General features: G+C 39.3%; 1 protein-coding gene across 1 annotated transcript in view; it reads right to left on the reverse strand.

The window, feature by feature from the left end:
• The window catches only part of PREP (prolyl endopeptidase), a 110,555-nt gene that overhangs the window by 89,953 nt on the left and 3,721 nt on the right, over nucleotides 1-16,881 (reverse strand). The window contains exons 3-6 of the mRNA XM_072855588.1: nucleotides 11,534-11,667; nucleotides 8,394-8,524; nucleotides 5,384-5,593; nucleotides 4,015-4,136 (exon numbers count right to left, since the gene is read on the reverse strand). Coding sequence (XP_072711689.1) covers nucleotides 4,015-4,136; nucleotides 5,384-5,593; nucleotides 8,394-8,524; nucleotides 11,534-11,667 — 597 coding nt within the window. The remainder of the gene's footprint in view (nucleotides 1-4,014; nucleotides 4,137-5,383; nucleotides 5,594-8,393; nucleotides 8,525-11,533; nucleotides 11,668-16,881) is intronic.

Consider the following 16,881-nt stretch of genomic DNA (forward strand, 5'->3'; position numbering starts at 1 on the left):
GTGAGACCCCACCTGGAGTACTGCATCCAGCTCTGGAGCCTTCAGGACAGGAAAGACATGGACCTGTTGGAGCGGGTCCAGAGGAGGGCCACAAAAATGATCAGAGGGATGGAACACCTCTCCTGTGAGGAAAGGCTGAGAGAGTTGGGGTTATTCAGCCTGCAGAAGAGAAGGCTTCAGGGAGACCTTACTGCAGCCTTTCAATACTTAAAGGGGGCCTGTAAGAAAGACAGGGACAAACTTTTTAGCAAGGCCTCTTGCGATAGGACAAGGTGTAATGGTTTTAAACTAAAAGAGGGTAGATTTAGACTAGATATAAGGAAGAAGTTATTTACAGTGAGGGTGGTGAAACACTGGAACAGGTTGCCCAGAGAGGTGGTAGATGCCCCATCCCTGGAAACATTCAAGGTCAGGCTGGATGGGGCTCTGAGCAACCTGATCTGGTTGAAGATGTCCCTGCTCATTGCAGGGGTGTTGGACTAGATGACCTTCAAAGGTCCCTTCCAACCCAAACCATTCTATGATTCTACTCAATGATTTTTTCAAAACTTATATATCTGACTAACAACAGATTTTTTTTCCTCACAAGCAATCCATTCAAGTGAGGAGTTGGAAATGCATCTATATTTCTATGCCAACACCATTTTCAGCACCACAGATTTTGTTTAAATCAAGCATACTTGGGGCTGGTGCGGAATGTGTAATGAGGAAAAAAAAAGTGAAGCTATTTTCTTGCACATTGTCTTGTAAATATATTAAGCTGACAAAATTTTACACAACCCTCTTTTGTCCTGATCAGTGACCGAGTTTTTCTCCATTGAAAAGACACACCACACTGACTCCCTACAGTGCACCTGAGATTACTCTTTTTTTTTTTTTTCAGTATCATGGCAACATTTTTACTTTTGCAGTCTCTGAAGGATCTCCTTGCCAGGTGCCTTTCACTTGCAAGTAAGGTATTTCTCTCCCTGGACCCAACGGTTGCAAGACCTGCAAATTCTGCTCTAAACCTGAGTATGGAAGTTCAAGTTCTGCTGACACTTATACAAGAAAGATTTGGTAGTTGAGACTAGACCACCCACATCATAGTCCAACTGTCTTTACTGGAGCTTGTGTAAAACATAAGAGAACCCAAATGTCTCTACCTAGTTGGCCCAGCAAGGCCCTGTAAAATAAAAAAATTTGTTTATTAATCTGAGAGGAAGGCATGAAAGCAGACTTTCATAAAATGCTGAGCTGTGCAAAGCTGTATTTTAAAATCTGGAGCAGTGTATTAGTACCAAGAAAGAATATTCAGGACAGTTCCAATAAGCCACATAATTTGATTTTTATTAAAGATATTTTAATTTTCCCACCATTACTTTGTGGTCTTCCACTTTCTCAAACACATACTTCAAAAAAATTGACCAGAAAACTTGTTTGAATGGCCTGAAAAGAAGATTTTTGACCTATTGCACAAGGATGAAAACACATTTTGCAATTGCATTGTTTTGGGTTTTTTTAATTGCAGAAATGTTTCTTCCTGACCATTAAAGACCATTTCTCATTAGTATCAGGATGACAGAGCCACATTTTACAGCTGGAGCTCACAGCACAACCCCAGAATATCAGCTGTTTTAAAGTACTTTCACTTAGATAAGCTTATGATTATTTACCAAGGTGGATCTCTGCTTTACCACTCCTCCTTAAAATAGCATTTCTTCTTAAATACCAACATCTGTGGAAGTTTATGCCTCCTAGAGGGCAAGAAAATAGTCATAAGCAGCAACACAGAATTATTAAACAAGAACCCACAGTAGTGAGGTGTTTCTCTATTCACCGCCCTCCCCACTTTACCAGTACTTATGGGGCTGTTTCAATTCCAGTGGCTTCCAAACCGGTAGCTGCACTACATTCTATTATTTTCCTATTCTGCAGCAAGAGTTATTACTACCAGTTCCTTCTTCCCACCCCAAAGACCTTTTGATCATTTAATATAAAGGCTATATAGTCTCATTAATCACAAAAATTACCTGAGACATTTGGTATCAGAAAAAAAAGATACTACTCTTGCATTTAAGGCTGCCTCAAGCTTTTCTTTCACAATAGAAGAGCCAGGGGATGCAGGATGGCTGCTTCTCTGCACCCTGGCCAGGCAAACGCTTTGCTACTCACTACAAGCACTGTACTATGAATTCTCTTCCATGGTCCTCCTCATATTCAGTTCTGTATTTCTGATCTTGAAATGCTCCAGCCCTGCTTCTTCAACTTAGATAAGAAAAAGCTCTGTTAGTGTGCTACTACCTCAAAGACGACTTTGCTACCTATAAGACAAATGTACCTCTATACCCAATACAGAAAATATCGTTTCCATGGGATTTAATACCATCTGAGACTGCAAACTTTCACTACCCTAAAAAGCTGTATAGTCTAATGAATCAGACTGCAACAGCCCTCCCCCACAGAAAATTAATTTGCCTTCACAACAACATGGGTAGTTTAGCTCACGACACTGCAAAGCAATAATAATAATATGCATCACTCGTGAATCAGTGGATACATCACTACAAGACATCTGTCACCAACAGAAAGCCCATTTATTTACGGAACTAGGGAAAAATAAGGATAATGATTTCCAAATTCCATTTTATTGCCAGTTAAACTCAACAGAACTGACTACTTTTTGAACAGTAAAAAAATTCCAAAGCCCTATTTGCAAATTTACACCTATATTCAGGTCAGTTGTTAAAGGTATGTTTCATGAATAGATGAGATTATGTAAAAAAAGGTTCTGTTTATTCACAGAACCTACAGATAAGTCTGATTTGTACAGAGAAAACTCAGTGTGGCCACTTTGCTGGGGAGCCTTTCACATTCTCACTCACTGTCCCATTTTTAATCCCACTGTTCAAATTCTTTGAAAGAACCTTTCTTTTCTGGCAGCCCACAGAAAAGAAACCCCCAACATTTTCATGGGTTGATGTGTTGAAAAGTGAGCACAGACTGATGATCGCATTTTTAAAAAGAGGTATTCTCAGGGAAAAGTAGTTCTAGGAACCGAATACCCCAAATCAGGGTAACAACATTTCATATTTATCAAAAGTGTCAGATCAAGAGAGACCCTGTATAGAAACAAAATGTACTGATAAAACATAGTAGCTAGGAGAGTACAAAGAATTACAACAGGTTTTTATCCACTGGAAAAATGTCAGTTCCCTGATACACAGAATAACCACCACTACATTCCAACAGCGCTTAGTGCACTCAATAAAGCACTGTTAAATCTAATATAAAAAATAAAACACACATTAATTACAAAACTTAGCGTCTTTTGAATCATTCATGTAAGGAAGAACAGAGCATAGTTACCCATCATTTTGGTTCACTGGGACTTTGCACAATATAGTGGTAGTTCAACAAAACAAGCTTAAGAAATCAATTCTAGCAGTCACTTGTTCCATGTCCAGTAACACAGTCCACACCACATTTGTGCTGATAAAACTTGTTGTAGGGAAACTTAATACTGTGTGCAGGGTTGGAGACTTTTAACAGATTTTAACCTGTATGTCTCCATTCTTCAAGTAAGTAGAATAGGCATATTTCATTTCCAGGAAAGACATCACGAAAATAGATATAAACAAAATAAATACATGGCAGGGAATATCCAGACATGCTGATTATTGAAATAAGCTTTTTGCACAGGAAGTGAAGGCTGGGGCTCAACACTGACTAAGAAGAAACAAAAACAGTGACACATTGTCCATCAAACGATGCTTCTCTGTCCTGGAATGTACATCAGGCAGAATGTCCTCAATGTGATTGTGTCATTACAGGCTTGAGGACTGATTTAAAGCAAACTAGACAGTCTTATTTTCAACAATTCTTAATCATTGATTCTTAGTTCAATGGTCAACTCTGCAACACTAATAAAAAGCACTCTTTTAACAAAATGTTTTCCACTTTATACCTACTACCAGTTGTTAGAATCTGAAAAATTGAACATAATGATGACAAGTTTCATGGTGTTTATCATACCTCAGCTCCACCCATCCATTTTGGTTCATCGGGAAATTCAGCACATAGGATATCTTCTGACTGGTTAGTTCCTAATACATGATAATGCAGCTTTTGGTGCAGATTAGTGGAGGTCTCAGTGCCTAGTGAATTGCAGATATTTAAATCAATTAGTTCTCAAAGAAATCCATCAACAACCAAATAAAACCCTTAGAAACTTACGTATCCCTTTGCATATAAAAGCGAAGAGTAATTCAGCAGAGAGAACTACGAATGGTTCCAGTCTACAACCATTCCCCTCCAAACAAACACCCCCCCTCCAAAACAAAAAAAATTTTCAAACCACACTGCAAACCCGTTCAAACAGTTACTCTTTCCTTTTATTGCTCATAATACATTCTTCAAATGTGAAGATTTATCATTTCAAGCTTTGCTTTCTAGAAGTACTAAGCAAGCAAAGAAAAATAACAATCCCTGCCACCCTCTAATGATGTTTTTGCTCCCATTTCACCCTGTGCAACTAAGGGGAGATTTATTGATATTTAACATTCCTAGAAACCTTCATACTTCCATTTGCTGAAAATAAAAAAATAAGTATTTTAAAGCACTGCATGAGGTGCTACTTGATTTTTATTTTTTTAATTTTGTTCTTGCAACGTTTTCCAACACACCAGCTTCTGAACTACAAACATGTTTAAAAGTAAAAAATACAAGGTGGGTATCTAACTTGTGAGTTTGGCAAAATGATAGGCTGCAAAAGCAAACACAGAGGCAAAATTCAGGCTCTCTCCAAGGTTTAACAAAGAGCACAGCTCCAGAAGAAACTTTTCAGTAGCATTGCCTTATTATAAGAGCTGCTAAATTCCTTCCCTATTGACGCTCCTCAGCAATTTATTCCACTTTGTGTGCTGCTCCTTGAGTTTTGCTAGCATAAACATTTTATGTTGCTGTGCTGTGAACCACAGATGAATTAATCTGGTTGAATAACAAAAACCTTATGCCCCAGATTGCTATTCATCAGGTCAACCTCCCAAGCCAGTTCACCTATGCCCACACAAACGCATAAGGGGAAGAGATCTAAGTAAGCTGTCACCAGACATCAAATTCCAGCCAGTAACACCCTGTATGAAAGCTAAGTAAATCATTGCAGAGAAAAAGAAAAGGAGCAGTAGACTTTTAAGGGAAAGACAGGGACAGGCAGACAAGAGGATACTCACACTAACTGAGTGTAGGCTTTGGTCATACAAGACATAATCTGATATCTAATTGTATAAACTAGTATAGCTAGTTATTTCAGTATAAACTAGTAGAGCTAATTATTTGTTGCACCAGTTTACTGAAAAGGTCATTTTGCTTCCATATAGCATGCAATTCGTACAGCCATACTTACCATCACTTTTCCCATCTTGATTTGGGTAGCAGTTATAGAACATGCCTTTTCCATCATGGGTCCATGCCATGCAACTGAATTTAACTCTCTCCAGTGTATCTGGAAGATCCTCAGGACCTTCTACTTTCATAAACTTGATAGTAACCCAATCAGAGCCACTAGAACTGAGGCCATACGCAAAGTATTCACCGTCTTCACTGAATGCATAACCTAGGAAATTGGAACCAAACAAGATGAAGAATGAACCAGCACAAGGAATCAAAAAAGTGTTTGTTATTTTGCCACACAGCTTTTTATTATTTACTACACACTAGCCAAATCCCAGCAAGAGAGAGGTGAAATTGGGAAAGTAGTTAAAAGAACTGTCTTCACCAAACACTGAAAGAAGAGGGTTTATTTTCTAAAAGACCGTGCAAGCAACTACATCTGCTATCATTTGGGATTCGCAGCACTTTTCCAGTCTCTGTGGACTTCTCAAGTAGTTCACAGATCTGAGATTAGGCATGCATACTCAGTAACTATGTTCAGTAACATCACTTATGCCCAACATCTGAATTACGATTTGAGTAATAATTATTCTGCTTCCCTGAGTTTGGGGGGAAGAGGTGGAGACTGAAGACGCACACAGGTAGAGAACTTAAAGTGAGATTTTAAGCGAGAAACAGTACCAAAGAAGTCAACAGAAATTGAGATGCAAGCAATGCATCCTGAAATAAAGCAAATACCACTTCAATATAGGAGTCAATGAAAACTAGACCCTGCAAAGCCATGAAAACTGAAGGAACTGGAAAAATTTGCCGCTAGCACACAAATGGATTAATCACTACTATTCTCATCTAAGACCTCTGATATATAGGTTGCCCTATCCAAACTGTGAGGAAAACATTCTGAAAAAAATTCAGAATAGCTTCCATCATAGTTGATAAGGATCAAATTCACTCTTGCAATTCAACTCAAGTGAAGAGATTGAATTATCCTAGGCCTGTACAGACCTGAAAGTAACTACTGAAAAAAACCACACAAAAAAGTTGCATTTCATAGAAATCATAGGTTTGAGACACACCACTGTGCCATCCTAACATATTCTCCCCCATAAGAACATAAGAGTGGCCATTCTGATTCAGAACAAGATTCCACTTAGCTGTCCTCAGGAGTAGTCACAGGAGATGCCTACAAGAGTAACGACAGCGCAAGCACATGTAATATTTCCCTCAAATATTCTTACAACCTCTGACCATTTTTAGCTTAGGAAGACTTCTTTTCCATGAAGTAGTTGGTTAATAATCCTCAATGCTTCCCTCCTCCTTGACCTTGTACAGCTTCCCTTTAAACCCACAGTAAGTTTTTTTGCACCACCAACATCCATTGGTAAGGGGTTCTACAAATCTACTTCTTCTGGTATGAGCCATCACCTTCTTTTGTTTGCTTTGGACTCGACTCCCACTGCCTTCATTTGATATCCCCTTATTCTTGTAACAGAAAAAATGTTGACTAACCAATCCCTATTCACTCTCTCCATGCTACTGCATGCCACAAATGATTCCATAAACCTCTATTATATCCCTGCTAAATTGTCCCTTTTCCAAGCCGATTGATCTGGGCACACTCAATTGTTTCTGACCTTTGCTCCATACCCTTTATTGTTCCTACTGCCCTCCTCTGAACCGTATTTCAGAGCCCGCTTTGAGCTGAGGGGACAGGAACTATATTTAATATTCAATGCTACTGTATAAACCCCTAGACTGCTAATGTAATGGTGTTTTCTGTTTTGTTCTCTATTTCCTTCTTAATAATTTCTGACATTTGATGTGCTGGTTTGGCTGCTACCAAGAACCAGGCTGACATTTTCATGGAACTATCTATGACAGCCCAAGAATTTTTCCCAAGTGGTCATGGTCAGCTCAGAGTCCATTCCATCCATTCACAAATTCATCCATCTACAAATGAGGTTAGGATTGTTTGACCCCTGTGCATCACTTAATTTATCTGCACAGAGACTTTTACCTGTTAATTTATTGCCTACTCACTATCGCTAAGGTCTTCCTGCAGCTCTTCACAGTCATTCTTCAGCCTTTACCTGGGATAACTCTGTATCAGCGCCAAACTCTGCCATCTCACCGCTCACTCCTTTTTCTAATATATATGAACATACTGAACAGTGCAAGTCCTAGCATAATCCCTCACAGAACTCTACTGGTGATTTCCACTGACAACCAATCAGTTATTCCTGTCCCTGCCTTTACATCAATTACTTATCAACACCAGGAGTCTCCCCTCTTGTTCTATGGCTGTTGTTTCTCTAAGTGCATTTGGAAAGAGACTTTGTCATAAGCTTTTTAGAAATACAGAAAGATTATATGAACCCAATTCCTTATGTCCACAGTTTAAGGCAGGACTTCTCACTAAAAAAAGCCATATTGATTCTTTTCAACTAGGTCACGCTTAAAGAAGCGGCCACTAATCCTGTCCTCTGTTTTTATCAACTGGTCTTGAACAGACTTAAAGGACTTCTAGGTCCAAGAGTCTTGCTTCTACAATAAGCCAACAGGGAGTGGGGAAACAGACAGCTAACACAAGTTAAAGCCCTAGTGAACACAAGTAATTTTGTGATTCTCATAAAAGTTAATGCTTCGTTCCTTCACAGTCTCTTACTTCAACTTGCTGGCTTGTGTTAAAGATACAAAATATAATTAAGAGAATTAGTCAATATAAATACATAAACATTTCTTCCTTGCCATGGACAGCCTCACGATCTGTTCATATTTCAGTGGAAACCTGTTACAGAGTTGTGAAAAAAGACGTTGAGAAACTGAACCAAGTTAATTGTGAATACAATGTAGATTTAGAGGTGTTCTTCTGAAACACTATACAAATCCACGTATGGCTATTGTGTCTACTTTGATTAAAACAAGCTGCTCTAGCCATACTTGTATAGGTGAAGAGCTGGAAACCATTTCCAACTTCTGCTGAAGATGCAGACTTATTCAGCAGGAACTGCTGTCTCACTAACCTTGTAAAGCCACAGTGCCATCATCAGAAAGCTTATTTGGATCAAGAAAAACTTTGGCATCAGCATCCAAGGAGTCTTGTACATATAAAACTCGCTGGTTCTGCAGTCCTGTATTGTAGAAGTGAAAATACCTAAAAGAACACAAGAGGGAAAAATAAGTAGGAAGAACTCAGATTTTCAGTTAGGCAAGGAATAAAAATGTATGAGATTGTCAGGAATTGAATAAAAGACAGATAAATATACAAGGGAAACACAAGCTTCACAGTAGAGCAGGAATCACAGCTTCCCCTGTGGCCATCAGGGATTTAACCATCCTTTGTAGGTGCCTTTCTCTCCCCCTTAGTACAGAGAAGCCCAGACACCAATTTCTAGGCCTCTCAAAATGAGAGGAATCTCATCCCAATGTGATACAGATTGTATAGAGGAGACTGTAGGATGCATCCAAAACATCTTTTAAAAATAAAGCTGAATTTGCCACAGTGCGTTTCAAACAAAGCTAAGTATACTACAAACTCTACATAACTGTCTATGTTAAACAGCTCTGTCAGCCTTAGCGTCTTCTCTGTTACTAGTATTGGCACAAGTTCCCATCCCCTATGTTCTAAGCTTTGTCATTCATATAGCTGCTTTCAGTCTGTGTCAGGTAGCAGACAGATGTTCAAATGAAACAGAACTGAAATTTTTTCATCTGTATTTCCCAATGTCCGTAAAACTCTGTGTGTTTTGAAAAAGTTGTAGGAATAGAGAATTACAGAATTCTCTTTAGTGAGGGATACTCTTCACATCAGAAGACATTACAGAGCGCAAAGAAATTAGTAATGGCATTCTATGCAATTCATAGGTACTACACTTTTCTTCCTTCATAGGACTTCTGAGTTTTACTACACAAACTTGTGACTTAAGAAATCAAATAGCAGCTTCACCTGGGGTACCAGGGGAATTTATGGGGTAATGTTCAAACCTAAACATAAATTCACACATTCCCTAAGACTATCCAGTACTTGGATACAAGCATGGGAACCTGGTAAACCCAGAAGGGGGAACTATACTCACAAAGGCCTAGCTAACAGTCTGAACAAGTAATACATTCAAATACTAACAATAACGGTTCAGTGAGTGACAAAAATCGAAAGATTCAAAGGAACAGAAGAAAGAGATACATAATTTTCCATAATTTAACCATGCATTTTCTAGCCAATTTCACCTCTGCAAGGCTGGGTAATAAGCTGGGAAGCAAAGGTCAAACAATGTGACAGGCACAGCACCTCCCTGGGCACTCTTCCTTGCTGCAGATTCTACAGAATAGCTCTTCAGACACTGTCCTTTAGCAGCTATTCTTTGACAGAAAACTTGAGTAATTAAATTTAAGAATTTCTAAGCATCATGGGAAGTTTAGATAGCTCTTCAAATAGAATAGTTCCTCCCCCCACCCCTTACTAAGTGTTACTTAACTTGATCCCCTCAAATGCCATAATAAATGTTTTTTGGTATGATTTTTAAACCACTGTGATTTAAGTTCAGCACGTGCCAAGAAAGAGAGTAACACTCAGAAAAACTAAAGAGACATCTATTAAAATCAAAGTGTCATAAATTAAAGCACATGAAGCTCTTGGCATAAATGTTCTTCCTGGAGGACAGTCAGCTGCATCAAATTAAGACTTTTTATCTCTAGTGAAGACTATATTCATCACTGCCATGAGCCCTTCGGCAACATCAAGCCTTATCAGCATTGAAGATAACCACATCCAGGCATGTTTGCACTGCACAGGGAGAATCCGTCACAGAATCCAGAGCAGTCACTGACCAGGCCTGCTCCAGAATCACATTCAGCATAGCTACATCTGCATAAGCATCACATACAAACTAATAAGCTTTGCCTGACTTGCTCAACAAGGCTTACTTCCCCGAATGCAACACTGCCCTAAACAGCTCCACTGCTTCTGGGTTTAAACCTCACACCTCTATACATTGACATGCTGTGCCACATCAGTGACAACTTAAATCACCATTAGCTTGGGTTAACTCCCCACAATATACTTTAAAAAACCCCACACAGTACAGACTTTCCCTCCCTTAGTAACAAGTATCCACACTCTCCTCACAGCATAGGACAGATAACTAAAGAGTAGCAGATCTCCCTCAATACCTGGCAGAAATCTTAAGGCAATGAGACATCTTCTGCTCTTTCCTGTGGATGACAGTGAAAACATACCTGGCATATCTGGGTGCTCACTCAACAAGGATCAAACAAATTGAAAATACTGAAAAAGACTATTTGTTTCCCATGATTAAGAATGGCTGGTTGTTTGCACTACCTCTGTTTCAACTGCTAAAACAATCTTTAGATGTTACTAAGTTAATCAGCAGTTTCATCCTTTTACTCCCTTTCTCTAGGAAATTGCTAGTGTTTCTGAAACGGGTCGCGTAAAACTAAGTAGCAGCTGCAGTCTCCAGACCTTAGGTAAGCCACAGAAGCACCATCTCTTTACATAGCCACAGAATTAAAACAGGGATATAAGTAGACTAGGTATTGGAATATAGGAGGATTTCTTTGTTTCTTAGAAGACAGATCTTTTTGCATCAGTTGCCTTAAGTCCTCCAAATGATTCTTCCCCTATCCCCTGCAGATACAGGAGCCATTCTTCACAAGGGAATTCCCATTGCTTTTCACTGGCTATGACTAAACAAAAATCCTTCCAGCTCTCAAAGTATGTCCAACATAAGAGCAGTATTTTAGTAAATATTTAGAACATGTGCATTACAGACTTGTGCTGTTTGCAGGATGTTTTCAGGCCTTTAACTATACTGACAGTGACCAACCCTGAAAGGAACTCCTCAAAGATTTACTTTTACAACAGTTAGTCTACAAAGTTGTCTGAGTTTTCAGAAACTCACAGTTCTTCCTATAAAAAGAAAAGATGACAAAAGCACAAGAAGATAATATGACTGAGAATTGGAGACAGTCAAGCCCCTTGTGCTCTGCATCATGCAACCATATGTATTAACATTGGCTTACTTTTCCTACTTCCCAATTATAAAGGAATAAATACAAATATATTTTATAATTTGTTTTCCTAACTAGTAGTTGCTTTTGACTTGCTTCACATTCATCACCACCTACAAAGACATTCCTCACATACCTTTTTCCTTTCTTGAAGTGGCAACTGTACTTAGGATAATCGTAGAGTTCAGTCATTCGTTCTTTGAACAGTCCTCTGACAGGACACTGCTCGAGAAAGGGTACTGTAAGCTTGTTCTGAGCCTCCACAAATGCCTGAAAGAAAACAATTCCCCCCCCAAAATACATTAACTCAAGCAGAAATGCGTATTTCCTACGGAAAACACTATTTTCTGAAGCAACGCATCACAGACATCTTTCCCCCCATATAGGTTGTGTAGAGTCACACCTGAAGAGTCTCACATACTTATTTGCATTATGCCACAATACTGTAGTAAGACTGATCTTATATCTTGAACAATGTCTCTCCAGGGCATGCACTGGGGTAACCAGTGGTTCAGCCAAAGACAAGCCAGATGCCTGCCATTCCCATTTTAAAAAAACACACCCAAACCTTGTGCTTTTAAAAACCCTCCTTATATTTGCCTAAATGGCACGGAAAAGCTAACTTACAGTATATACCTAGGAAACACCATCTTCCCTTACTTCACCACAAATAGATGATACTCCAGTACTCTGAGATAAATAAATTAGGAAATGGATAAAGAGCAGAGACCCTTTTGCCCACAGACAGAACTATCATTTCAGGAGCTGTGAAGGGCTGGAAGATGATACAAAATGTCACATGCACCATCTGTTCACCCTATTCACATAACACACAGTATTAGTCCCAGCCACTATTTCTTGGAAAGACTACAGTACTGTCCAAAGATCAGTTCTTAGTTACAAAAGGCAAGAATACAAGAATACCTAATCTCTGAGAAGAGAACTTTGAGCAGTGTGGTTTCTTCAAAAAACTCCACCTCCCAGTCACAACCACTTAACGACAATGGCCAAAACCATTACCACTCAAGCTGTTTGTTAGAGGCTGCCACTCCCGCGGCATGCATAGAAAAACTGGTGCGCTGTTGGTGTTTCACCACCCCTACTTATAAGCACAGTACATTAACACAAAATTAATACCTAAGTGTCTTAAGGTGAACCACAGCTGCTAAGAAGCAGACATGCAGGCTTTTCTGTCTCTAACATGGAGTAGGAAGGACAGGACACTGTGAATGTCTGTAATTGACAGCCAGATGTCACAATGATGGCTGCAGTATGACACTTGGACCTCAGCCTCTTGCCTCCAGCCTGAGCCTCCAGATGTCCACTCGTCTCTTGCTTACACAGGTCTCTTCCCCAGTTCCTTTGAAAGAAGCTATTGTTTCTACCTGTCCTGAACCTGTCACACAGCAAGCAGATCAATGTGTGATAACATATGAGCTACACTTCACTGCAGGGCATAGCCCACAGGAGCTACAGGCATAGCCCACAGGGCTACAATCCACATTCCACAACTCGTGTTTCACAGTTCTTCAGAAAAGCCAGCTGCTGTACAGAGTACCTGGCATACATTTACCAATTGCTCTCAATGTTTACTCATTTATTAATTATTCAGGTGAAAAAAAGGAAAGAATAGAACATGAAACTCTTTCAGTAGCATTTTACAGACATTTCACATGGTGAAAAGTAAGCACATAGGGCAAGCAGAGACATTCTCCCTCCCATTTGCCTCACTGCCATAGCAGTACACAGCCAAGAGCTGCATTACATGACAAGCTGTGTTTTCAGAGACTTGTCAGGCCAAAAGGTAAAGGAGAAAGTGCATTAATTATGGTCAGTCTCCACTTCAGACGTATTTGTTCATGTCTAACAAAGCATACAGAAACTGATAAGCTTTAAACATCTGAGTGCAGAATTAGTAATGCCCTAAGAGCACTTGGCTAAATGCTGAAACGTACTAGTTTAAAAACACGTGGGCTGCTTACACGCAAGTCACCACTCAAGAATGACACAAGAAAGCAAGCACTACAGCATTGAAAAGGAACAGATACAGAAGGCTAACAATGCTGACTTCTGGACCTTTACTCAAAATTAGACTCTATGCATCAGCGAGAATCGAGTCAGGAAATGATCCCCTGAGAAAAAGGAAGGAAAGAGGTGAATACATCACTAAGGGAAAGCCAATTTTTGCTTCTGTTCTCCCTTTGAGGATCTTACTGGCATAGACAGCTTTAACACCCAGCATGGCAGCACAGCACATCCCAGTGGTAGCCTCCATGTAGTACCACTGTAACAGTTCCCATCCCCCGCCGCACCATCTGATCAAATCTACCCAAGAATTATGTGTACCTGAATTTGTTTTCTCTAAGTGGAAACACATGTATTTCAAAGACTGCATACACAAAAATCTAGACAGCACATGCTACACAAATAAACTAACTACTCCAAGTGCTGTGACATTTTCAAAGAAAAGATGTCTTATAAAAACATGTAGAAAACCATCCATTGTACAGGATGGGCAAAAGCACTTTTCAGTTGCATTTAGTGGACAGAAAACTGGCACACATCTTTGTTTCATCTATCAATAACGCAATCAAAATGGTAACATTGCTGCAAGGCTATACTGGAACTGTGTGGTACTCATTTTAACTGCACAATCATATCTTACCCCGTCTGCTTTCATTACTGGTATTCAAAGAAGAGACACACTTTTCTTTACAAGCATTCGTTGCACAAGAGCATGCGTACATACTATTGCACTCACAACCGAATCACTAGGAATTTTGCTTTTACAAGGACTTAACATATTTTTTCCTGTTTCCACTTAGTACGCACCGAAGACTTCCAAGACTATTTGTAAAAGGGAATGCCATTGCTATGTAAAAGAGGAGGTAGGAGTTACAGGTTTTTGAAAGAGTTCCACCAAGGAGAATCCAGTCCAGTTTGGAAACTCTCTATTCTTACGCTTTTGAGCACAAGGTTGCACTCACGTTCAAGAAACATAATTGAAATATTGCTCTAGGTAAAGTACAGGAACAGATGTTGTCAGCAGAAACTCTCACAGTAAACAACTCCATCCACCATGCTGGGCTAAACAGATGCCACCCAGGCTACAGTGCTAACAGTAACTCTCTGTCCATCTTCATGAGCCTATAGAGAAAGATTCCTATTTTATCTGTAGAAATCCGCATCTGAAAATCTATCATAAGCCTTGAACCAGGACAGAAATTGCTAGCAGAAGAAAGGACAGAATAAGGGTCCAAGAAAGTATATGCTTATGGATGTCTCAGAAAATAGGGTAATTTGAAAAGCAAAAGAGTTTCTAAAGTGTTGTACTAAGAGTAGAGATGTTCTACTCCAGGCTGAAGTGTTTGGCCATTACTTGAGCAGGCCAACTGTTACTTTTTAAAAAAGTATAACTAAATTTCATCTAAAAAACACATGCCATACAATTTTTCACCGTGCTTTGTTACAACCTATCAGCTTTCTACATGCCACTAAGCTACTCTCTCAACAAGATAATGATTTCCACTCACAGTATACTTCCTAAGAAGTCTTAGGATAGAAATTGTTTTAACATTACCAGTCTTTGTTATTAATCTGTAAAGTATTTACAGTTTGTTTAATAGTTACCCCCAAAATCTTCATATATATCTTCTCAGTAAAAGGCAGTCCAGTGCAACTCCTACAAGAGGGCAGATACCTTTTTTTAAGTATTACAAAATAAAACTAAGCAGATTTCTTGTGGCTTGCCTCTTAGCATTTACTTTAGTATTTAGCAAAGAAAAATTCAAAGTGCAAAGGGAAACTTATCAAAACGTGAATGAAACACTGGTTAATTATAACTACAAATCCATTTAATTGTAGTTTTGAGAGTTTCAGTTCTAGTCTTAATCCAAACAGACACCTGTTCATAATACCACAACTCAACTGTGTATGCTGCATGATCCCTGCTCTTTCATCCCTTGCCCATCCCTCATGCCTGAAACAAGCTATGCATTACTGCCTACACCGTGAGTGAGTTAAGGTACTGTATGACTGACATACTTACGGTAGCAAAAGACTTTGCTGTAGTCTAAAAAAAGAGCTTATTTCCCACAAAGTGTAAAAACAAACCAAGAAGTTGAAAAGTCCAACCAAGCCAAACCCAAGACAACAGTAAAAGTGTGGTTTTGCAGTTGTGGCCTATCTCATCACCAGAACTATTTTACCATCGTAGCACAACATTTCAGGTATGCCGGGGATGCTCAGTCTGTCTTTAAAGGTCAACGGCCAAACAGTAGCAGAGCATGAATCCAGCTTCCGCACGTCCTCTCTCCAAAGTGAGGTAGGAACTTCCTCATCTGACCAGGGGCTCAGTTTTTATTTACTTATCTGGAGAAGGGAGTTTTGTTTGCTTATAGGTGCACGCAACTACTCCAACCAAGCACACACAGGGAAAAAGGTGATATAGTAAAGCATAGATCATGAACATGGAAGCACATACTTCTTGAACAACATCTTTTCCAGAAGAGATTGAGGATGTAGCTTGATGATTGGCTTAATCAGCTCTAAGACTGTGCATCTGACAGAAAACAGTCCTGCTTAGCCACCCACAGATTTCAATAACCTCCTTTTTATAGCAGATATATACACTGCATATGGAATAAGATCATTTTGGAGACCTAGCTGAAAAGCTTCTAGACCTACTTGACTTTCACCTAATTAAAAGTAGGCTGTGGGCTGCTAGAAAAGGAAAGATCCCATTCTTGAACCATCTTAGATCCAACTATCATGTGGTCTTGGGGTGACCTAGATTAAGCATGTGTGCCAACTGAAAACTAATCCACCAAAGGCTTCCCCTCCAGAACACCACCTTGTTATGGTTATACCCATGCAAGGGAGAGACAGAAACATTCAGGTCAATGGAAGAAGGAGGAGGGAGGGCAGAGAGAAACCACAGAACCACCTGACTTAATGGAAAACTGCAAACTACAGTGGATCAGGTACATCTGCACTCTACTCTCACTGCAAAAATACCCAATTAAACCAATTACAAAAAATCCCACCCTTCTATCTTCACTGTTTTTAGCTGCTAACTAGCAGATACCATGATTATTTGGACTAGCGACAGGAAAAATGAGTATGATTCTTTATACTCATAGCTGTTGTGGATAATTTCTTTCAGTCCCAGTCCTGTTAACCCTACAGTGGACATCAGGTGAAATTACCATGAAAATTCCAGAGTTAAAACCAATCTCACTTGCCTGTGCTTCTTTCTCTATGCTTCAAGAAATAGTAAACTTGATGTTTCACTGACTCACATAAACACAGAAACAAAGTGAGGCCTACCTATTTATTTTCTATGACCACACCAATGCTTGACATGACTATTTCTGCTAAGTCTAGAAAAGTAGAACTCCAAAATATTTGTGTATCTATTCAACAGCACACACCAAATAATTTTGACTGTTTGCGTGTAAGAAAAGATTCTTAACTTAATAAATG

Source organism: Ciconia boyciana, chromosome 3 (genome assembly GCF_034638445.1).
Source record: "Ciconia boyciana chromosome 3, ASM3463844v1, whole genome shotgun sequence".
Lineage (NCBI taxonomy): Eukaryota > Metazoa > Chordata > Aves > Ciconiiformes > Ciconiidae > Ciconia > Ciconia boyciana.